Source organism: Triturus cristatus, chromosome 9, assembly GCF_964204655.1.
Source record: "Triturus cristatus chromosome 9, aTriCri1.1, whole genome shotgun sequence".
NCBI classification, from domain to species: domain Eukaryota; kingdom Metazoa; phylum Chordata; class Amphibia; order Caudata; family Salamandridae; genus Triturus; species Triturus cristatus.
The window spans coordinates 60,023,459-60,047,893 of record NC_140592.1 but is presented as its reverse complement, the minus strand read 5'-3'; the positions used below and the strand labels follow the sequence as shown (position 1 = coordinate 60,047,893).

At 42.3% G+C, this 24,435-nt stretch overlaps 1 protein-coding gene across 2 annotated transcripts in view; it reads left to right on the top strand.

Moving 5' to 3' along the window:
* The window catches only part of PODXL2 (podocalyxin like 2), a 277,786-nt gene that overhangs the window by 199,257 nt on the left and 54,094 nt on the right, over nt 1–24,435 (top strand). For both annotated transcript variants that reach the window (XM_085624405.1, XM_085624406.1), the window contains exon 5: nt 16,743–16,899. In XM_085624405.1, the coding sequence (XP_085480531.1) occupies nt 16,743–16,899 (157 nt within the window). The remainder of the gene's footprint in view (nt 1–16,742; nt 16,900–24,435) is intronic.

The following is a 24,435-nucleotide window of genomic DNA, read 5'->3' as shown; positions in this document are numbered from 1 at the left end:
TAACACTAGGATCAGGAGACAAGGATACTAGGATCAGGAGACACGGACACTGAGATCAGGAGACACCGTCATAAGGATCAGGAGACAAGGACACTAGGATCAGGAAACAAGGACACTAGGATCAGGAGACAAGGATACTGAGATCAGGAGCCACATGGAACGGGTGACAAGGACACTAGGATCAGGAGACAAGGATACTAGGATCAGGAGACACGGACACAAGGATCAGGAGAAAAGGACACTAGGATCAGGAGACAAGGACAGTAGAGTCAGGAGATAAGGACACTAGGATGAGGAGACAATTACACTAGGATCAGGAGACAAGGACACTAGGATCAGGAGACAAGTTCACTAGGATCAGGAGACACAGACACTAGGATCAGGAGACACAGACACTGGGATCAGGAGACAAGGATACTAGGATCAGGAGACAAGGAGCGTTGGACTCCCTGGTAGAGGGACAGGGAGATACAGACTGCGGGACATGGTGGCACGGAGACCATGATCTTGAGATAAGGATTCCAGGACACTGACGGCACACAAAATCCACTAAATCTTTCTCTGCAGCATGCCCAGATGAATCAGGTGTGGTGTAGGCCCTACAGAGTGATTGGTGCTCCCCACTGGACTTGTGTAAAAGTACAGAAGTCAAAGGTGACAGCTTCAAATAACAATAATGTAGAACACATTTGGTGCTACAAGAATGACTGACACTGAAGTGTCAAACCAAAAAGGTTTATTTTGAGAATTCTAGACATTGATTAATTCAATGCGATCAAAATCAATTAGTCAATGAATCAGAGAGCAAAGCTCAGTTAAAGTCCAGAATCAATCAAAAACTCAGCAAAGTTCAGGTCTGCAAACACAGAGAATACAATGGGACAAAATTGCAGCATTGATTCGCCTTCGAAAGTGCGTGAAAAGGAGCTCTTTTTACATCAAGAAATGCCACTTTACTATAGGTTTCTAAACAAAGGATTTCTAACATGCAATTCAGTGGTACATGGTTCACAGGTTCTGGGCCAATCAGAATCCTTTGTGATTAAATACATTAAACAGGCTTCTCCTAATTCTACTTCATAGAGTTTCTCATGAGCAGTCATCAGGACATGGAACAGAATAAGTTCCATAGTATGTGATTCTCCCAGGAACAGCTGAGGTTTTACCTTCAACGTGTATACTTTATTCAGAAGATTCTGTGAAAGTCTTCATTGTTCTCTGCAAGATGCATTTGATTTTATTCAAGTGAGATATAAAAATGAAAGTCTATTGACATGGTACAATGAAACGTCTCAGAAAAGAAGGCGTCTAGGGTCTATTTTGCCTTGAGTTAGCTCGAGTACGAATTTTTATTACAGCACAGCATTTAATTCAGCAAAACATGCTATCTAGATCACCATGACCTGGACATCAGTTACAGATAATTTGTCCATCAATAACAATAAATGCAGAGACAGGGAATCTTTGACACTGAATCTGTCTGAGGACACTGAGCTAACCAGGCTTAGGTCTGCAGGAATCCCAGAACCACGCGAAAACACACCTTCCTGACAACCATGCCCGCAATGAGGCAGTACCAATGGCAGACGTGCACTACACTACAGAAGTGCACTACACAAGTGCAAGCAACCTAGCATGACTTGATATCAAGATTTGTGTGACTCTGTCTAATGTACTTTCTTTGCCTGTGCTTTAGTTCTCTTATTGAGCTTTGTAGTTTGTTGGAGCCTCCAGTCTTTGCCCAGCATGGTTTTGATTTGCATTTTAGCGTTCCAATACATTTATGACATGCAGGTTTAGTGGCTAAAATGCACCTAGAGCTAACCAGCAGATGACCTAGAATACAGAAGACCAAGACAAGAACTTTGCCTTTTTATTTAATTTCAGTATTTCCAATGATCTACCATGACTGGTTCAGCATATTGATCCGTAAGAAGACTAAATTAGTCTATATCCTTCAAAGTAAAGTTTTCAACATTTGAAGATGGTCTTTTCCACTGGGTCTGCTGGGTTAGGAAATAAGTCCTCTTCCTTATCCATACCACGCGGCGCGTTTCACTGTTCCAGTTCTGCTCGGTTGTTGATCCTGATGGGAAATTACATTTGCTCCCTTCTGCTTCATCCTGTGTTATACCAGCTCTCTTTTCACAGCTGTCAGTTTCACTCTGCTTGCATTTTGTTGGATGGTAAAAGCAAATGCTTAAAATTCTGGTAGAAGCACGAGAGACATATCAATTAGAGGAATCTACTGCTCCAAAATATCCCCATGTTTGAGTAAATTTTACCTGCTACTTCCGGATTCCTTTTTGCATTTAGCACCCGTTCCCAAATTTCTTTTTTTAGTGCCACCCACTCTAAAATATGTTGTGCCTGATTCACACAAGTAATCTGAGACAAAATCCTAAACTTAAAGTTAGGATTTTGTCTTAAGTCTGTCTTAAGTCAAATTTAAGTCAAACTTAAGACAAAATCCTAACTTTACTACTACTAAATGCCTTCTGTGAATACCAAAAGTAGTAAGTTTAGGATTTTGTCTCAGATTAGTTCTGTGACTCGGCCCCGTTGTTTGTACCTGATTTTGAGAAATATGATAATAAATAATCTTCTCAATAGCTTTGGTTAAGTCATTTATTTCATTTCATTTTATTTATTTATTTTATTGAAAGCGTTTTATAAAGCGTGGTCATGACCCAGGGTATCAAGGCACTGTAAATCGAAAGAAGACACCTGTTATAAAACAAATATAGTCTAAAGAGAAAAGGTTTGTCATCTGTGATCGTTCTCTAGAGGCGTGGTCACTAGGCTCAAGGCTTCTGCTTTTCCAAAAGAGGGTGCCAGGTGATCACTGGCTTAACCCTGGTCTTAGTTGTTACCAGAGGAATCTCTTTAGTAGCAACCTTTAACCCTCTTTCCTTAAAGCTGCAGTTGAGGGGTTCGTTTGAATCTCAGGTGAGAGAGAGTTCCAGATTCTCAGGGCTGACCCCGAGAAGGTGCGTGAGTAAGTCTGTTGTCTAAATCTTGGGGGATTCAGCCGCAGTCCGTTGGCACTCCAAAGCGAGCGGCTGCCTCTTGACATTGTGAGGTCTGTTGAAGGTACATTGATGAATCCTTATGCAGGGCTTGTGATTAGGCACGCAATTTTCAGCTGGATCCTGGCTTCAAAAGGTAGTTAGTGAAGAGGCTTGACAGATAGTGATGTGGTTAAAACAACTTTCTGTTATCAATCTTGCTGCGGCGTTAAGGGTCACCTTGAGTGGAGCTGTTTGAGATTCGGGTCACTGTGTCAGTTAATTGCTATTGTAAATTCTGCTGCACGATTAGCAGCTAGAGGATTACCATGACTATGTTATGTTATGTTACGAGATTTGTAAAGCGCATGCCTGCCCCGGCAACGGGGCATCCCAGAGACCAACAGAGAGAGAAAGGAAGGCGGCAGGGTTAGGATGAGGTATTAACTTGGAAAGAGATAAGTCTTTATTTCCTTCCAGAAAGACCCATGATTTTGGATGCTTCTGATGTTACCAGGAAGGGCATTCCAGATTGTAGGGGCGAGGGCACGAAAAGAGCGACCCCCGACCCGAACTCTTTTGACACGAGGGGCACATGCTAAGTGTTGGTCAGAGGAACGCAGCAAGTGGTTCGGGATGTAGGGAGTAAGAAGATTGGATAAGATGGCAGAAGCTTGGGCATTCAGAATTCTGTGGGAAATGCACAGTATCTTGAAATAGATTTTTTTCTCCACCGGAAGCCAATGGAGCCTTCGTAGGAGGTTGGAAACTGTATAAGATTTTGGAAAGTCTAAGAACATCTGAGCAGCGACATTTTGTGCCCTTTGTAGGCGATGGATCCCTGCTTTGTTGGCGCTCAAATACAGAGAACTGGAATAGTCCAGTCTCGAAAGCATGGTAGACTGGATGATGACCTGGCAGGTGTGGGCGTCGAAGAACACAACCAATGGCTTGAGTCCACGTAGAAGTTTGAAACAGACACCAGCTACTGACTTTGTCTGTACCTGATACGTCAGGGCAGAGTCAAGCCAGACACTCACATTTTTTATGGTCTGCTTGGGCAAGAGGGGGGGGTTCTAGTGTGGCAGGCTACCAGTGCTCGCTCCATATGTTGGTGTTTCTACCTAAGAGAAGAATCGCTAATTTTTAGCATTCAGGTGTAGGCAGTTGGTTGTCATCCTATCTGCGATGGCCATCAGATCATCTTGAAACTTGGCCACATCTTGATCGGAGTCATTAGATAGCGAGATCACAAGCTGAGTGTCATCAGCATAGGAGACCACAGAGAGGCCCCTATCCTTCGCAACCGCTGCTAGAGGTTGAATATAGATATTGAATAAGGTGGGGCTCAGAGCAGATCTATGTGGCACCCCCTGATGCACGGAATGTATCTGAGAGCGGAAGGGAGTGGCAATCACTTGAAAGGATCTCTCAGCTAAAAATGATGACAGCCAATTCAAGGCAGCCCCTCTGATACCTATATCTCATAGGTGCCGCAGAAGAATCTGATGCGACAGTGTCAAATCAGGGCCGGACTAGCCGTAGCGGGCACCAGGCATTCCCCCGGTGGGCTGCAAGGGTGGGGGCCGTTTTTGTTACAAGGCCGTTTTTGCAGCATAGCTGCAAAATTGGCCCCTGTAACAAAATCGTCCGAAACTAGCCCTGGCAAACAGCTCGGCCGCAACCCCCAACCCCCGGGGGGCCGGCCGAGCACTTTGCCAGGGCCTGTTTTGGTTCCCAGTCCGGCCCTGTGTCAAATGCGGTGCTCAGGTCAAGAAGAATCAGAGCCGAGGTATTTCCTTTATCCAAGGAACTCCGTAAATGTTCAGTAACTGCCAATAGGGCAGATTCGGGGCTATGGCGTGGTCTGAAGCCACACTGCGAGGGTACCAGAAATTCATTAGATTTCTATGAATATGGTAAGAATAGAATTGATGTAAGACTCTGTAATTTTAAGGGAGGAGTGAGATGGGATGGAAATTCTCTGGCTTGGAGTCATCCAAGGTGGGCTTTTTGAGTTTCCATGCGACGGGAACTTCTGCAGAGGACAGAGACAAGTTTATTAAGTCACAGAAAACAGGCAAAAGCTGAGGTAGAAATTTCTGGAACTGATCCGGGTTGAGAGGGTCCGCTGGGGATCCCGACTTAATTTTATTACAGGTGGTTGTCATAGCTTCCTGGGGAAGTTTAGGGAAAGCGGCTAGTAAGGAGGCGACAGGGCTAGTGGGGACTTTGGGGTCAGTAGTAGGGGGGAAGGGTTTGTAAATGTCCTCGACCTTCCTAACAAAGAAGGAGGCAAGTGCCTCACATTGATGATTCAAGGTAATGGTGGATTTATTGGATTGAGCCGGGGTTTTGAGGTCTTTTACCAAGGTAAAATAAAAAAGCATTTTGCTGGATTGCTACTACTTTAGATTTTATGTGCGAAGTAGTCAGCTCTTGATTTACGGATGGATTTGTGGTAGTCTTTGATGACCGTGCGATATTGTATTTTGAGGGCAGGGTCATAATGCCATCTCCACGTACATTCAGGAGCCTTGCAGCGTCTCATTAAACCACGGACTGGACTGAGTTCTACAGCTGTAGGTAAGTTTGGCGGGGATACATTTATCAAGGGACTGCGTGAGCCATTTTGTCAGAAAGTTGTTTGCCGTTTCAATACTCCCAGAAAGGTGCGGCATCTGACCGAGGAAGAGGTCTTGAAAATAGTTGATATCTAGCTTGTGCCAGGGGCGTTTTAGGATGGGCTTCAGAAGGGCACCCGAAGGAGGGCCTTCACCCTGTAGTGTCATCGAAAGGAGGTAGTGGTCAGACCAGCTCATAGGTAGAGGCTGACCGACTTATAGGGCAGGTATGTTGGTGAAGATGGGGTCTAAGAGATGCCCTGCAGAGTGTGTGCTACTAGGGATGCATTGCGTTAATGGATATGCAGCGAGATGCGCTAGAAAATTGGCGATCTCCTTGTCTTGGCTGGCCTCTAGGTGGAGGTTAAGATCACCCACTATATTGAAATTGGCAGACCTAGTTGCCAGTATGCCTGCCAGGTTAGTTAGTGCTTCCCTAAAAAGTGTTGATGAACCTGGAGGGCGATAGATGAGTAACCCAGAATGCGTGAAATCGCAGTTTAGGGTGATTTTAAAAAGTGCGCTTTCACAATCCGCAACAGCCACTTTGGTAAAATGACAAGTGTAGCAGGTTTCAGAAATGGCTGCAATGCCTCCTCCTCCGTCCATTCTGCTCTGTTTCTTTAGAGGGTAGCCCTGAGGCAGGGCCAGTATTGGCTCAGCCTCTGAATCTGCCTCTGCGGCTCAGCCTCTGCCGGTATTAGCTCACCCTCTGCGTCCGGGGTGAGCCAAGTCTCAGTTCGGAAGAGGATATCAGGTACCTCATCCTGTATCAAATCAGACACCTCAGCATAGTGTTTTACAAGCGAGCGGCAGTTTAGACTGAGAAATATAAAAGTGTGATCGGAGGGTGACATGGTAATAGTATCTGCCTTAGTTCTAAAACCACAGTGTTCGCAACATAGGGGACATTCTGCCAGGGCCCAGTCCTGGTTGGTACAGGGATTATTCAATGTTCTACTGGAGAGAAGCTCCTTGAGCGAGTATAACCACCTATGGGGGTCTGAACGGGAAGAGTGCCTGGCGCCTGGCGTTGTCCAGGTGCGGATGGGCGCGGACCTGCTTGCCTATGGCGCGCCCACAGCATGCGTCTGCTGCGTGGCTGCCTCGTGGCTGGCACAAAATAGCCAGGGGGCACAACAAGCTCCTCTCGGTCTTGTTACTGATGGGCTAAGAAGCAGCCAATCAGCATCTTCCAGGCCATAGCGGGAAGCAGAACAAATTGGCAAGTAAACAGCAAAATTACATGAAAGTAATTTAAAACAGCTTAAAATATCACTGATAAGCAGCGAGACTAGCAGCCAAGCAGTTCTCCACAGCAGCAAAGGAATCAATGACTAAGCTTCAGAATAGCGATGGAGAACCTCCATCAAAATGTTTTCCAATGGAAATTGACCTAATACAGGCCCGGCTCCAGGAATTTTTATTTGGGTGTACCAAGGGTGCATTTGGGTGGGCCACTGCGGTCTCGATTTGTCGCATATATGTCTAGGCAGGCCTGCTTCAGGGCCCTCCTTTATCTCTTCTTAGTCTTACAAGGCCCAGTAAAACACACTCTTTTCCAAATCTCTTTCTAAATATTATCACTCTCAAAAAGTGTTTTTTCCATGTAATGTTCCTTTGATGGAAAGAGGAGGTTTCTGAGGTGGGGGTATCAGGCAAGTGACACTTCTCGTGCTCCCTCTGTGCGAGCCTTCAGGGAGAATCCCTCCTCATTACTACCTCCACCTGACCCCGGACTCTGCAACGCACTCCCTTACAGGCTCCCTCTGTGTGAGCCTTCAGGGAGAATCCCTCTTCATTACTACCTCCACCTGACCCTGGACTCTGCAACGCACTCCCTTACAGGCTCCCTCTGTGCGAGCCTTCAGGGAGAATCCCTCTTCATTACTACCTCCACCTGACCCCCGGACTCTGCAACGCACTCCCTTACAGGCTTGATTATCCACTACTCCTCTCCAATGCACCTTATCTCACTGCTGACCTTGGGCCCCAATCGGGCTCCACTTTAATTTTTTCCGGTAAAAACATTAGTAAAATCACCTTCAAACTTAAAACATTGACTATAGCAGTAAATATAATTAGCACGCACTTTAAAGTATGTTCCACAGTAGCCCTGATGACCCAACTGCTAATTAAATAAACAAAAACAGAAAGGCCATGACAGGGCCGGATTCAGCGCTGATGCGAAAGTCTTTTTTGGCGCTGCACCAATAACCTCTTTCTCCATAAATACCTTTACATCCACCTTCCAACAGTGCCCATCATCCCTCCATGACCCCCCCTATTGACCTCCTCCTCGGACTCCCTCACTGCCACCCTCCACCAGTGCCCCTCATCGCTCCATAGCCCCTCCCACTACCTCCTCCTCGGATTCCCTCACTGCCACCCTCCAACAATGCCCCTCATGTTTACGTAGCCCCTCTCTCATAAGCATTTCATTTGTTACACAGCGCTACTCATATCAGTGTAGTGTGTGTCAGTACTTTACACCACGCACACATTATACAGAGACAATGAATCATACAAGTATGTAAATCAGTCTACAGGGAATGTCACATAAGCCAATGAGAATTACAAGGTGTAGGAATCACGTCATCCATACTGGAGGGCAGTATATTTTAAGAGGGTTTGGTCTGGGGAAACACAACCTTAGGATTTAAAGAGTATTCCATGGGGGTCAGCTTTACTGATAAAAATGTATATCTGCCCAAACATATTCATTTTAGCAACATTAGAATAATGAAAGACTGGGCAAGTTCTAACTATATCACACAAAAAAAGCGAAGTTCTAACTCTCCCATTCATGTTTGTATGCAGCTCTTTGATGACAGTTTATTGGTCACTGTCCTATGTTAGGATTGTAACTTCTGAACTGCAAGTAACACAAGGATCTCTGTGACAAAGGCAGTAACCCACTGAGCTTCCACATAAAACAAAGTTCATCTGCATTTAAAAACTACTAACAGACAAATGATTGCTCTCCAGCAGGATCATTTATCACCAGCGTTATCTGGGCATTTTGTATTGTCTTATTGTTGTCCTGTATCGGCCATGATGATAAAAACTGTTGAAATGAAGCACTCACGAAGTATGTGTCCTGCTGGGCCTGTGCATATTTTAAAATAAAAACAAATAGTAACACATTCTGTTACCTACTACTCCATTAGTCAAACTTTGTGTCACAGCCTGGTGTGATAAGCCTCTGCAGGGGTCAGGAAAGGTGAATAGGAATAAACAAACTTATTTTCTCCTGCACTGCATAGAAGAAGAAATATCCACACAGCAGAACAGTAGGTAACGGTTACCGGGGCCAAAGAAAGGATTTGTCGCCTTTGCCATGTGGAGATGAAGGGGTGAAAAAACAACAAAGCCTCTTTAACATGTAAATGGTCTTTTAAAGACTTGTGAAGTACTCTCTAAAAGTGTGTGCGTGCGCCCGGGAAGCTGTCTCGGCCCGGGCTGACACACACGACGTGTGCCTTTCGCGCCTGCCTTCAAGCCCTCACTGTGAGGGCCAAGGCACCTGTTTGGGAGGGCCTGGCCCACCCGACCCACCCGCTAGAACCGGGCCTGACCTAATATGACAACAATGACTCTACTACTGCTTTTCATAGGATTACCACCCTTCTGCAATTAAGGGCCATTGTATCTCTCGAAAAGCGTTCCATATCTCTGGCCTGCCCAACCTGCAGGCGCAGATCAAAAGGTACATTCGGAAGCAGTATCCATGATCCGTGGACTCAGTGGCGTAACAAAGGTCCCCGCAGCCCTGCGGTGTGGGGGGGGGCCGAGCTGCAGGGGGCCCCCTCAGCACAGTACCCTGGTCTGAGCGCTCCTCAGTGAGTCCAGAGTGGGGCCCCTCCGTGTACTTTGCAGGGGGGGTCCTCTAGTTTCTTTACGCCACTGCGTAGACTCTATGCTAGTCATGGTTTCTGGATTCTGCAGGGAGCGTCTTCGAGATCACAAATGTCCATGTCTTGCAACGCCCCGTTGTAACGCCCTCCTGCCAGCTGTTGGGGGACACCTTTACCGCCTCGAGTTTTAACATGATCTGGCAACTCAGTTATGAAGTTGGCCTTCTCAAAAATCTCATCATTGTCTCAATGTTCTCTTATCTGCTTTCACACTCTTAGGTCCACAAGTTTGGGTTTTCCATTTGCCTGGCAGTGTCTTCCTTGTTTCATCCAGTTGTGCACCCTCTTTTTTGCCAACTGCCCCTTAGATGTATTCTGAAGTGGACCGCTCAGCATGAGCGAACAATAAATGTTCAACAAGTGAATATATAAAACCACTTATTGTTCCTTTCAATGAAATCCATGACAGATCAATAGCTGACCAGTCATGTGTATCTTTCCCCTTCCGGATGCGGCTGGTATAGTGAATATTGGATTGTAGCTGCCATGAGTCTGAAATGCATAACTACATCCTTGGATGATGTGCATAGTGAACAATAATTCATATTCAGGATCTAAGTGTTTGGCTACAAAAAGTTCCCCCTTAAAAATAATTTCTACTCTCACTCTCACAGTACCTTCGCACCTTTTTTGATAGTTTACCAGGTATTAAATTCCCCGTAGAAGAAACAGATGTTCCCTACTAGCTACCTTAGTTAAAACCATATTTTATTGCATGATCTCCCCAAAACAATGCCTATGGAAGACTGCCAAACAATTCCAAGAATTCTACTTACCTACATTAACTTTTTATCAACTCACTTTGAACAGGGTTGCAAATCTCTGGGGTATCACTGTCAGGCTGACAAACGTTGTATAGGAATGTAACTCCTTTGGGTATTTGGGTAAAATGTACCCATATTTAAGACATAATACATATTATTAGTTATGTCCTCCTTAAATATTAATTTAGTATCTCCTGACTTTTTGTACATGACCATCAACAGATTGTTCAGAACAGTGAATCTGTTTTTTTAATCTTTATTTGTGATTTACTGAAAACTAAACACATTTTTTATTCTGAAAATTGCTGTCAGTGTTACATGTAAATTACACACAAACAGAACATGTAAAGTGCATGTAAACATTTCTCATCCTTGTGCTGCTTATTAACAATAGTGATACCAAATCAATGTTCGAGAACAAAATGACTATCTGGTGTTATCAAAGTCAACACCTAGAGGTACACTATCTGAATTCAAATATTTGTATAAAATGTATATGAAATTTGCATCAATTTTCAGACTCTATACATTTTAAGTGATTTTGTATCCCTCTATCATGGTATCATATTTATGTGTTGTCGACAAGTTTCAACCAATATTGTATGGAAATTAGAATCTTCATCTTTGCTCAATTGACATTGCCTATTTCACAAAGAGGCTTAGTGATGTGATGCTGTTATCTTTATACTTTAGTCAGAAACCCGCTGGATGCTGGGGCCAACTCTTAAGCTTCCTGTGGGCTTTAAACATGAACTAGTCTCCCCCAGTTATTTTGTGGTGTGAATTGTAGGGAGTTCCTCATCATTTGCAGTCTGTTCTTGGTCTGTTTTGGAGTTTACTAGAATTTATGAAATATATCAGACTTCTCTTTATGCACAGTCTCTCTCCTGTGCCTGTCTCAAAAGGGGAAAGTCCAGCAGAAGCTTCTAGGCCATGTCCCCTGTGTGTAGAAAGGATGTATGACGTAACAACGCGAGTCATTACAACGCGTGCAGTTACAGCGCGGTCGTTACAACGACTGCGATGTTCCTACGCTATGCCATTACAACGCAAGTCTTTACATCGACTTGCGCTAGATGGCATGCTAACATTAGAAAAGCGTAATTTACTATTCCAACTCCAGTCCACTTATCAGTAGGGAAGGTGTTGGGATAGTAAACTACACTATTTGTAATGTTAGCACGCCATCTAGAGCAAGTCGATGTAAAGACTTGCGTTGTAATGGCATCGCGTGGTTACATGCGTTCGTTGTAACGACCGCGATGTAACAGCATCGCGGTGTACTGAATGCGATGTAAACGATGTTTCCCGTGTAGAAACACAAACAGTCTGGGGAAAGTGTTGGCCTTGTTGAGCTTCGCTAGTGAGCTCCAGCTCGTCTCTGAGAGTGATATAATCTAGGTTGGCCAACTGTTGAGCTACAAGTTAGATAGAGGGGGCTTTGCTTTACCTGCAAAGCATTATATATATATTGGTCATGTGATCAAGGCCTCTCGAATGCTGAAACGCGTTATGGCGGTGGTGCAGGGCACGAGATAAATAATCGCACCAGACTTTGGGTCCGCGTCGTCTTTTCCTGAGCAGGAGTGTGATAGAGGCGTGACAAAATATATATATATATATATATATATATATATATATATATATATATATATATATATATATATATATACATATTTATACATATATATATATATATATTTCGACCAAATTCCTTTGCAGGATTAATCCACACGCACTCACTGGTATTGTGATGTTCTCAATCCGTTGTGAGATATTTAAACTCATCTTGATCTATTAGTTTTTTCTCCCACCATTCCTGTAGTTTTATATCCAATTCATGTTTGATCTGTGTGGTAGGGTTCTCCTTCAGTCTTTCATAATAGTTTGTGTTGTTCAATTGTGCATGGGCTTCCTCCACATTGAGACTTTTATCCTGTATTATGATGTTCCCGCCTTTGTCGGCCATATTAATAATAATTTCATCATCCGATTTTAGTTTTTGTAAGGCCACGCGTTCTTCCAACGTTATATTATGTCTGTGTTTTTTATTTTTCAGTTGGTACAGGTCTTTAACCACTGCCTCGTGGAATATTTCTATTTTATTTCCCTTTGGTAGTTGTGGGTTATATTTGGATTTGGATTTCTTTCCACTGCTGCCTTCACCCAGACACATGACACTACGATTAAAAACAATAATAGTGATAATCGCAAACTGCACATATTTCCAATTTTTGGTTAAATCATTATGTGGTCTCTATACTACAAGGACCATAATGCAAAGTGACAAAGCAGGATGTGATGTAACATCAGGTGACTTTTATAAAAAACAATGTTTGAAAGATTTCGTTACCCGTGAACAAGGTCTGAGGGCAGACTGAAACGCGTTGGGTTAGCAACCTGCTTGCAAATGCTGCCGATATAATTAAAATTGGATTGAGAACATCACAATACCAGTGAGTGCGTGTGGATTAATCCTGCAAAGGAATTTGGTCGAATTGAATAACGGCTGGCTCTGCCGCCTCCACGCTGTTCGCACCGTCAAGAGCGCCGGATGCCGTAAAGAGCCATTGCTGTATAAATTTATATATATATATGTATATATTCCAGACGAAGGCACACATATAATAAGTACTGTGCGACAGGCCACACCAACGTTGCTAAATAAATCCTTTTATGGTAAAACCGAACTTTCCTAGAACTCCAAAGTAATTCAATCTACTGCCTCCTCAAATGAACTGTGTGGACAATCAGTCCTTCTTCAGTGTTTGTGTCATGTTTTAAAAAGCCAACAAATCCGCCTTAGGAACATTTGCATTTGACAAAGACTCGTTACGAGTTGAAACGCGTTATGCATGCTCTCTTGCCAACAATAAAAGGATTTATTTAGCAACGTTGGTGTGGCCTGTCACACGTTACTTATTATATGCATGCCTTCGTATGGAATATGTTTTGATGTCTGACGCATCAGTAATGGGCCCCGACCCGAGAGGCATGAAGGCACTCCTCACGTCAGGAGTCTTCTGGAATATATATATATATATATATTGCCCTTGTGTGCATGCTCTTTTCCATATGGAGCGGGGGTGGGGTGTGTGTGTGTGTGTGTGCGTGTGCGTGTGCGTGTGTGTGTGTGTGTAACACCAGCCTATGTGACTGCCTTAATCCAGTTTAATCAAGCAGTAGGAAACTGCACTGCCTGGTGTTGTGTTACCCCAGACCCCCCAAGTTATTGGAGTCACACCTTGAAGATTTCCTGAGCCCCAAAAGGAAACGGAGACCTTTCTCACTTGGAGGCATATCAGCAACAACCGGCGATAATTATCGCTCAACACTCTTAGCGTGAGGATAATTATCGCCGGGTAACGTGGATTTTTATCGCTGAGATAGCGTGCTATTAGCAACGCTTATCTCCTAAGCGATGAAAATCCTCACGCTAACTGCCTAACGTGAGATTATCGCTGGAAACCCAGAGATAATCTCACGAAGTTTGGCGTTAGCTTGATGATAGGGCCTCACATACTTAACCATGATATCCACCTTCCATAGGATATCATGGCTAAGTCAGTCCTGAAGCAGGCGTAAGGAAAGTAGCGATAACAGGGGTTATCGCTACTTTTCCTGACGCTATGCTTCATAGCGTGGGGCTTGATGATAGGAGAAATGTCGCTTAGCGACATTTCTCCTGTCATGTCAGGTCAGGAACGCCCACTTTGCATCTCATTAGAGATGCAAAGCTGGGCGTTAGGATTTCGTGCGCTAAAGCAAGGTTTCACGCGATAGCGTGGCCTCGCTAATTAGGCGATAAAACTATCGCCGCTTTTCGGCCGAAAACGGCCGCAAAAGCGGCGATAATTTTTTATCGCCAGCTTGTAAATATGCCCCTTGGTCACCAGACAGGCAAGAGAATTAGAAACCAGACAAAATGTGTCAAATAATCTCTTTTCTGCATGTAAATCAAAAAACCTCGCCCGGAAACATGAAATCAGAACTCGCAGGCAAAGATTGGCATTCGGCATTACATAATTATTTATTATACACCATATATCTACAGATCCCACAAATTAGACTCATTGAAAATATTGTAAACAACTCTGAAAGTAATACACATATTATGTTAAAGAATAGAGTTGCCCCAATAATTTATCATTACACATTGGTAATCTATTATTCCAATTCCCACCTAAATGATAACGAGCTGTCTGTCTAACAACGTGGTTGTCTTAATGTGTGGCTATAATATGCCACGTCATGGAAAGTTTCCTCGTCTACCTTATTGTGTCATCAGGTCTGAAGATGGAACTTTGTATTTCAGGATCCCTCCAGTAACCGGTCCATGTGTCCAACCCCGGCACTAGCACCAGTATCATGCATGCCTTTCGGATGGATAGTGTCAGCTTTGCACCAGGCTCCTATTCTGATAGACGAGCTGGTGGCCAATGCTTCTTTACAAAGTGTACAGGAGCTTATGGTACTTTTCTCCCTCCTCCCTTTCACACAGATCTTACAAGGTCATCATCTCTCCTCCTCGCCACATTTCTGCAGATGTTCATATTAATGAGCTTGCAGAGAATGGAGATGTTTCATTCTCCTGAATGTTAACCTGAGCCTCCGAAAACATGACAATGCAGTACACATTTTATGAGCTTCACTATTTAAATGTCTCTTGTTAGAAATGAACAGGCCAGTTCACTTGGCCGTGTACATCCATCACACATTCTAATGCACTCAGTGCACATACAGGAATCATGTTGACATACAGCAAGGTAAGCAGTATGTCATAGTTGAAAAAACAAATGAAAAATGATCTCCCCATATTTCATAAAGAAGTCGAGTATGATCTGGTCGTTGTTCTATTAAGGTGAAGTTGCTAAATTGCCCATTTCGTTGATATGAAATTTTCAAGCAAGAGTTCAATCTGCTGAATCCAGCCAGTGTAAGTTTAGGGAGGCTATCTGGTCGCATAATGTCTGTCCTTTTATACGATGATCAGACTGTTGCATCTGGTGGCTTAGTGGACTACTGCGGCCGCTGTTGGGGCCTGTGTTTGACCTCATGGTCATAGGTTTAAATCCCAGTAGGTCCACTCAGCCTTTCATCCTTCTGAGGTTGATAAAATGAGTAGTACCACTGAGTTGGGTAACAATAAACATCTGTTATTCAGCACCAAGATGCCCATGGGTGAACGTACACTTTACAAATACACGTTATGTCTGGTGTCACTATGCTAGTATGTCTATTTTATTGATCTGGTCATTGTATTTTAATATTTTATGAAGTTTGTCTTTTACTCTATTTATTTTAACATGGATGTAGATTTAATGTTTTATGCTTGTTTAATATCTCATGCACTTACAAACTGGTTCTCAAGGACATTATTTGCATTTGCATAATAATAAAAAATAGAACAAAGCACATATCCTTTTACTGTAGGTACTGTAGGTATCGCAATCAATAACTCTATGTAAAATGTATACACTTATATGAAGCAGATATCTGTATTAAAGTTAAAAAAAAACTGTGATCTTCAAGAAAGATTGCATATTGCCCTAATTTATATAAAAAGAGGTGCTGTCACATGTTTTGTGTGTTTTGCAACCTTGTCTAACCGGGATGTTGGCAGTTATTTTGGTGTCTGCTATTAGGTACTTTATCATTCAGAGTCTTACCTGCTTACTGACTGAGACTTACTTCTGCCAGATTACTTGGCCCCATACACTCAAGAGTTGGTCTGGCTTGTCTCCATACCCATGAATCACATTGTTGCAGCTCTCTGTCGGGAGACAACAGTGTATGACATACTCCACAGAGCCGATCCTTGCTCAAGATTGGTTGGCATTTGTGCAACTATCAGTTGCCTTACTCCTATTCTATGCTTTCCTCCCTTTTTATGTTTTATGCGCCCACAGGAGCCTTTTGGTTTTTCTTTTGGCAGATTTGTCATTCTTCCTGCTCCGAACGCAGCATTGCGAACAGATCCACGTTTTAATAACACTGGTTTGCCTCCTTTCAGTGGTTACTAGATAAACTGCAGCAGAAATGTGGAAAATATGTCACTCTTTACAGACTACTATTAACAAGCATTAGCAATGACAATTAGTCTTGCATGTATGTAAAGGTAAGCCAGACCGATTGTAATTGCCAATGCTTGTTTGTTTTTCCAGTGCAGACATAAACAGGTGAATCTTTATTAAAAAATGTGGTTCCTTTCATAAAAGACATACCACTGTGCACTTTTATAACAGACCAATTAACACGTCATCACGCTTAGATTAATGAGACCGTCTCAGTCAATGGTGGACTTAAGCGTGTTACAAAAATCTTAATGATGTAACTACAGTGATGCTAACCCCTTTGTCCATTTCAAACCGCTCCATGGCATGTTACTCCTGGTCGCTGTTCTCAAACCTTTCTTTGTCTTTTGCTCAGGAGTTGTTCCGGCTTCAGAAGGGACAGCAGCTGCTGTCTATGGTGGAGGACGCCTTCACCATGAAACATGACAGGCTTCAGGAGTCCTGGGTGATCTCGCTCAGCAAACCCAATGAGAATGACCGGCATCTGCTGATGACTCTAGTCAGCGAACAGGGTGAGCTTCATAGCAATGATTCTCAAAAGCACGCTCTTACCCCGGAACACTTGCCGCTTAGAAAGACTGTATTAGTTTGGGGGGATTAAGCTCCTTGATACCCTCACGGGTGATTAGCCGTGCTTTACAAATCCTGTTTGATTGATTAAGAAAAATAAGCATTGGTCAAGCCAATGGATCTGGCATTGGCTCCAGCCACTTGAGCTTGCCAAAGATTTTTTTAAATCATTTTATAAAGCTTTGTTGCCAAAACATTTCTTAAAAAGCCACTGGTACATGCACAAGTTTCCAGACTTACAAGTGTCTCGCTTTTAATGTTTTTCTAACAAATTTACAAATACATTCAGCAATGGCCGCCCATGAGCTTGCATCGATACACATGCAGAGACTGACGTCTTTGAATGGTTTTACAATAACATTTTACATAAAGATTCTAAGATGGCTGCCGTTGCATGTGCATGGGATCCGTTTTGGAATGGGTTGCAAGCCCATTGAAAAGCAGCGCCCAAGCAGGACGTTTGGACAATTAAAACGCATTTCTTGGTGCCACCCATAGAAAAAGACAACACACACTTTTTAGTATGACTCTTTATTGAAAAGACGATGTTTTACCATCTTTTGTCATTTTTTTGACAAACGGTCAAAAGAACCCACACACCCTTGGTTCCACTATGGTAATAATGAAAATTCAATGTTGATGTCTTTCTTAGAAGAATACGGGTGTCTTATGTCACATGGATTAAATATTTCCGGCCATGGTTTTTTTTCTTTTTCCCCCTCAATCACAATTTACCCTGTTATGTGATACAGTAGCAAAGGGACACTTTTAGATTTTATCCTGACAAATTATCACTTTTGCAGTAAAACACCTACCAAAGTAAAAAGCATTGTTTCCTAGGTTTTTAAAATATTTGTGTAATGGCTGACACTACTCATCACCATGCCCCAGTATAGGGGGCTCATTTTCCCAATAAATTTTGCTAGGTGGTTATTGATTATCACTCACCTAAAATTGTGGAACAGTTAGATGAAGATAAGTCAGTTGAAGCCTCCCTCTCTGGGTTCAGTAGCTCAGAGGCTCCGTGTGAGGGGACTACAGTGCCCTTCGACTTAAAGAGCGCAAACCTAGCACACCTCACACTGATCTGTCCTGACAGCTTCATCCATCTGCTGCCGACAGCAGCTTCCCGCGCGATCCCCGCGCGGCGCGTCCCTTGACATTCATGGCTGGCTATGGCTCGTTTATGCCGGGTGGGTGAACTCACGTACGAAGTCCCTTTGACTTTGGCACAAAGAGTGTGATTATTCACAGCAGATAACGAGCTGATGTGCGCAGCCTCCCGCTGCAGCCTCGCGCATTACAGTGCCGCAGAGATAGGTCCATCAGTTAGAATCATGCGTTGAACTCAGATTTGAGTAGGATGAATGGACGCGTTCCTTTGTGTCAAAGGAGTTAAGTGTTGGCGATGCACAGTCCTTCAGAGACCTTCAGCGTCCCTGCCTGAGTCGCAATTACTATGAATCAGAGGAAAGAGACAGTGAACACATCCTTGCTGCCATATTGCTGCAAATCCGGACCACAGGTCTAGCCATTTTATTTACTAGACCTTGCTAACCCTGAGGTTTAAAGGAGTGCTATACCATTTTAAGGGCTGTTTTTCAATGTTTTAAATCTGACTTAGCCTTTTTACATATTTAAGTCAGAATTGTTAGTTGAAAATTTGGTATTGTTTATGATTTTGTTCTAGATTACATTCTTTTATCTATTTTTAATTTTTTTATGTGCTTTTATGGCCTTTGGCCAAATAGAGTTTACTTTGACTTGACTTGACTTGAGTGCTATACAATAAATATTCATTATAATGATAGAGAACGCTTACACAACATTGGAATGGTTTTGATAGATATATAGATATATAGCATATCATGTACTACAGCAAGACAAGTTAGCAATATATACATTTGTAATCAGCAGCAATACAATAGTAAGGTGAATGCAAGAGATCTACTCTTCTACGTAGCAATAAATATAGATATTGCATGAACATATAATAAGCATATAAAAATAATTGATGTCAGCTGAAAGGTTTGCATGGTAATAGAGATCTATCATGTGCATAGTAGTAATATAGGTACAAAGATAAATACATTTGTAGCCAGAGGCAAAACTAGAATAAGGTAAGTCGAGTTTATATACCTTTGTGGTCAGCAGCATGTGTGACAATAGGAAGAATATGAATAAGTATGAAGAAAAATACTCATACTTAGGTGACATAAAATACAAATATAAAGAATTGGGAAGTATGGTCAAATGTCATCAGCAAGGAAGCTTCACAGAAAGTGGGAGCCAGAGCAGGAAACCTGAAGAGCTAGAGGAGAGATCCCACTGTACTCAGAAGTTATCAGTAAATTCCATTCATCACCCAGGCAGAGTGTGATACACTAGATCAGGTTTAGTGGTTGATCCTTCAGCTTTGAGTACACACTTTGCAGTGAAGAAGCAAGTCTTATGTGGGTAGGAACTTTATTCCAGATCCTATGTGCAACCCTGAGACAGTATGTTTGAGGATGATCAGTTTTTTGGAAAGTCAGATTCCCAAATCTTTTGCTGTGATTTCCCCCTGTAGTACTCCTGGAATTTAGAAGTAAGCCAGGAGTGCTAAAGAAATAAGTGCAGTATTAAGTATTAATGAAGGTTTGATTCTTGAAGCTGTGTTTACCCAGCAGTTCCAATTTTTCTGGGAGGTAATTAAAATAATTTTAATTTATGGCCTTTTATTGAAGTCATCCTGTCTTATAATTAGAGTAAAATGCAAATGTTAGATATTTTACAGACTATAGAATGAGAGTCAGTCTGTTGCATTTTCTCGTGTTGGTGATCTGCGTGTTGCGGAGCGAAGGATAGCTTTTAGGAAAGTTAGGCAGGACTTAGGCAAATCCCATACTCAGGAAATCATCAGACGCTTAATTACTTATTTGAAGTTGTGCATATGGATGAGCAATCTGATGCTTCTAAGCTGCTTCTGCTGAAATTTGGCACTTTTAATATTTTTCTTAATATGGCCAAGCTAAAGGGATCCATATAATATAAAGTAAGAAATTTGGTCAATTGTACTATCGCATTCTAATTTCCAACAGACGGCAAATGATGCTTACCCACAGTTTGTGGTGTGAGTTGTGATGTCTGTTTTCAAGTATCCAAAATGGAGCCGATGGAGTTCTATGACACAAAGGTTGCTTTCCTGGTAAGGGAAATACTCTTATGGGGTGCCACATAAGTCTGAACCTCCCCGAAAACACGCGTTGTAAAATGATGGCAGAACACTTTTTCTCTCCAATTCCCCTACACGGTCTGCTAAAAAGTTATTATCTGTAAAAAGCAGTTTACATAGTCTTGGCAGGCAATGTGACTTACTGTCACTTTTCAAAGAGTTATGGCATCTTTTTCATGTAGGCCTGCCACCTCCTTTCACTTTCACGTTCTGTCCCCTCCAAATAGATTTTAAGTTATACATTACTGAAAGAGGCAAGGTGGGGCAATGAAAAGTTAAGAAAATTGTATTCTCCAAATGTCTGACCCAGGTGAGCACTCCCAAAGTTTCAATCATGTTTTTTAATCTACCTTCAGACTCACTTTTATATACGTGTAAGTTACAACAAAAGTGCAGTTTGTGAATAGCACTTTGTAGTACGTTTTGTAATACTACTGTAGAACTAAAAATCATACTACAAAGTGCAGTTTAAGAATCATGCCACGTATGTCCCCCGCTCACTGTGAATTATCCAATGATATACACCTAAAACATAATATGAAAATGCAATATTTGTACTCAAATATCAGCATAATACTTTTTTTTAAAAACGCACAAATTGTGTTCCAAAAGGCTAGCATTTCCTTTTGAGTAAATAAACCCAAGTCTATCAAACAAACGCTTGTACATCACACCACTACATCCCCAAAAACCATCTTGCCATGTATGTCAAATACTACCTTGTATTACTGTTTTATGTGTACAGAATAGCGGTGATGCAAGTTCGTATAACATATTTACATGGTAGAGTTGCACATTAAATGCTAGGAATAGTGATCAAATGCAACTGTCCTCTCAGCCAGCTTATTTTCATCTCCCCCATTTTTTTTAACTGGCCATCTTTGTTCACATCTTTGCTTATTTCCACCTGTCTTCTGTCTTTTGGTCATCTATCTCCCTTGCATTATTTCCATCTGTCTTTCTTTTAGTGTCTGTTTCCCCTTCTTTCCGACTGTTTTTCTGTGTCTTGATCCTTATTCTCCTTATTCTCCTTTTCCATTTTTTCATTCATTTGTATCTTTTCTTTCAGTCCATCTTCCATTCTTTCTTTCTTCCTTTATGTTTTTCATTACTTGTCACTTCCTTTCTTTCTTTCCATCCATCCATCTTTCATTATTTCCATCTGCTTTTCCGTTTTTTCATTTTCTTCTTTCTTCCCTTCTGTTCTTCTTTCCTTTGTTCATCTAATTTTCCTTCTTTCCATGTACCAGCCTGTCTTTCGTATCTTTTGGCGTGTTCTCTGCCTTCTTTCTTCCTCTTCCTTCTAGCTTTCTTCCAGCTTTCCAGTCATCTTTAGTTCTTCACTTCCTTCTTTCTGTCTTTCCTTCTGTTGATTTTTCCTTCTGTCTTTCATTCCTACCCTCCTTTTTCCATTCTTCCCCTATCTTTCATTTTCACCTCATCCTGCATTGTTTCTTTCTTCCTTTCTCTTTTCTCCTTCTCTTGCTGCCCTCTTAAACGTTCTTCCCTTCATTTTCCCTATTCATCCTTTCTTTCATTTCCCCTTTTCCCCATATGCCTCTTCCTAGTCCTCTTCCTTTTTTCCATCTATTGGTCTGTGCAGCACCCTTCTTTCCTTTATTTTTTTGTTCTCTTTGTTCTCTTTCATTCTTTCTTTCTTTTTGTTCTCTTTCTTTCTTTCTTTCTTCCTTCTTCCTTTCCCTCAGTGCATCTGTCTACCCTTCCTAATGTCTTCTCTTCCATCTTCACTCTTTCTTCTTCCCATTACTTTTCTTCCTCGTTATGCTCTCTCTGTTTGATTATTTCACTTTTTTCTTCTTTTCATATATATCTCATATCTATTTCAATCAGTGTTTACCTCTTTCAGTAAGTCTTGGCACCTACCTAAAGCTTGATCATGGAATCCTTTTGCGTTTTAGAATTTTTAAAAATATATATATTTATTGCACATTTTAGATATTTCCATTAAGCCACCCCCAACCCACACCCCCAACCAGCCCCACCCACACGTTAAGTAAAAGTCACAGATCAAAAATAACCATGTCTTGTGGTGCAACATATACAATTAATTGAATGTAAAATAGAAAAATAGATCACGATTTCATTCTAATACATTACATTTCATAGATTAAAACCACCATTATCAAATAAAGTGCCAAGTGCTATGACTGCCAAACACCCATTCAAGGGGCCCTAGAGTGCTTCTAAATAGAGGATTGACCCACCCATTCGAATACTGGTGCCCAAATTTTCAGGCCCTTCTTCTGTGCCCGATTACCCTTTCTTGCATAAACAGAGTTTTCTAGGTTATAATCCCATAATAATCGAGCTAATCATTGCTGAAACATTGGAGGGTTATGGTCCAACCATGCCGAGGCGATACATAATCTTAAAACTGCCACGGAGACACAAAGCAGGGTCTCACCAGCCTCTACCAACTCTCCTTCTTCTACCCCCAACAAAATCAATGACGGAGTTAAAGACACCTTGGGCCATATTTTGATCAGGTGTGTGGTCCTTCACACCAGAACCTGGGCTTCTATTAGAATTCTCTAGGGCATATTATCAAGCCCTTTATCGCCGCTTTAGCTGCAGTTTCCTCCCGCTAAAGCGGTGATAATGTTATCGCCGGTCTTGATAATATGGCCCCTTGAGTTTAGATTTAAAAAATCTAGTAATTTCATTTTTCAAGGGTAAAAGAGATTCACATAAAGCAAACAGATGTACTATATCTGCATTATATAAAGAACACCGGGAACAGTAGGTTCCTTTGCCATCCACCCATTTAGCAATCCTATATGGTGTATACTATAAAAAGAAACAGGTCTTGTGTAACTGTGCTTGTATATTTGTAGACATTAAGACAGATTGTGCTAACAAAAAATCTCTTTTGTACTTTCAGTCCTTTGCCCATTCATTGATCCTTTCTCGCATTCTTCTTTTCTTCCTACCTAGTTATCACTTCCTTCTATCTCCCACTCTTACTTCCTCTATTTGTAACATCATTTTCTTGCTCATGTTCATCATTTTCTTACTCCCTCCTGTCCCTCCCTTCTTGATATTGCTTTTCACTTCGTTGGTGCCCTGTGGCCCCCAACATTCAGCTCCTTAATTCTCCCACAGTGTTATTCATGATTATCTGTTTTGAGCCTGCATCTCTGATCAAAGATTTACAAATGACACAGAACTGCCAGAGCAAGCTCAGTGGCCCCAGCGTTGACCCCAGCTATTGGAACAGGGACTGACCTTGTAAATAAGGCCCCCTCTCACAGTACACTTAGCATGAAAGGGCAGGGCAATGGGTGTTGCTGTGGGCGAACCACCGCAACACCCGTTGATTTTGACATTGCCCCCTATTTACAAGGGTGGCGTAAATAGGAAGCAGCGCTAAAATTAAGACCATGGAAAATCTGGTCTTACCCTGGCAAAACGAGGAAAAATCTTCAATTTCTCCTCGTTTTTGCTGTTTCCATGTGTACTGCTTTGTGCAGCACACAAGGAAACAGCAAAACTCCTTTGATTGTTTATGTGCAGGATGGTGTCCCTTCCTGCACATAAACAATCATAAAAAACATGAAGTTTTACAACTTCCATGTGTGCTGTATTCAGAAGCAAACATAGAAATTTCAAATCGCCATTTCAGATTGTTTATCCCTTCCTGCACATAAACAATCTCTCCCCTCAACGCAGGCACCCTTGCACTGTGGTGCAAGGGTGCCTGCGTTGGCGCTAGGCAGCTAAATTTAGCGCCAGCGCAGAGGGAAATGCAGGGCTGCCCCATATTCTTGTAAACATGGTGCAGCCCTGCATTTCTAAAGTGACGGAGCGTTTCGTTAGCCTTCTTGGCTTAATGACACGCTTCGCCACTTTCCTTGTTAATATGCCCCTCAGTCTGTCTGGTGGGAAAAGTGATATTGACTTTCGAGATGACACTGACTAAATGCAGGAGGAGTTGGCATCATCTTTGGTATCAGTCGTGATCGCCATGAAGATGAGTTCATGCAGAGTGTTCCAGTCCAAGTCTGCGAAGGAGCCATACTGTGGTTTGGTGGCTTCACTGACACTGGTTGACGGATGGTGTCGGTGGAATGGTGATTGGGATGACATCATGATCTGATCAATCCAGGATCATTTGGATGACTGCATGCAGTGAAGACCAGTTGAACAATGTGGACTTTGGACTGGCTGGTTCAATGGGTTGCTTGATGTTCATGTTGTTGAGAAGGTTGACTAATTCTTCTGTCAAAATCTTGTTGGAGGAATT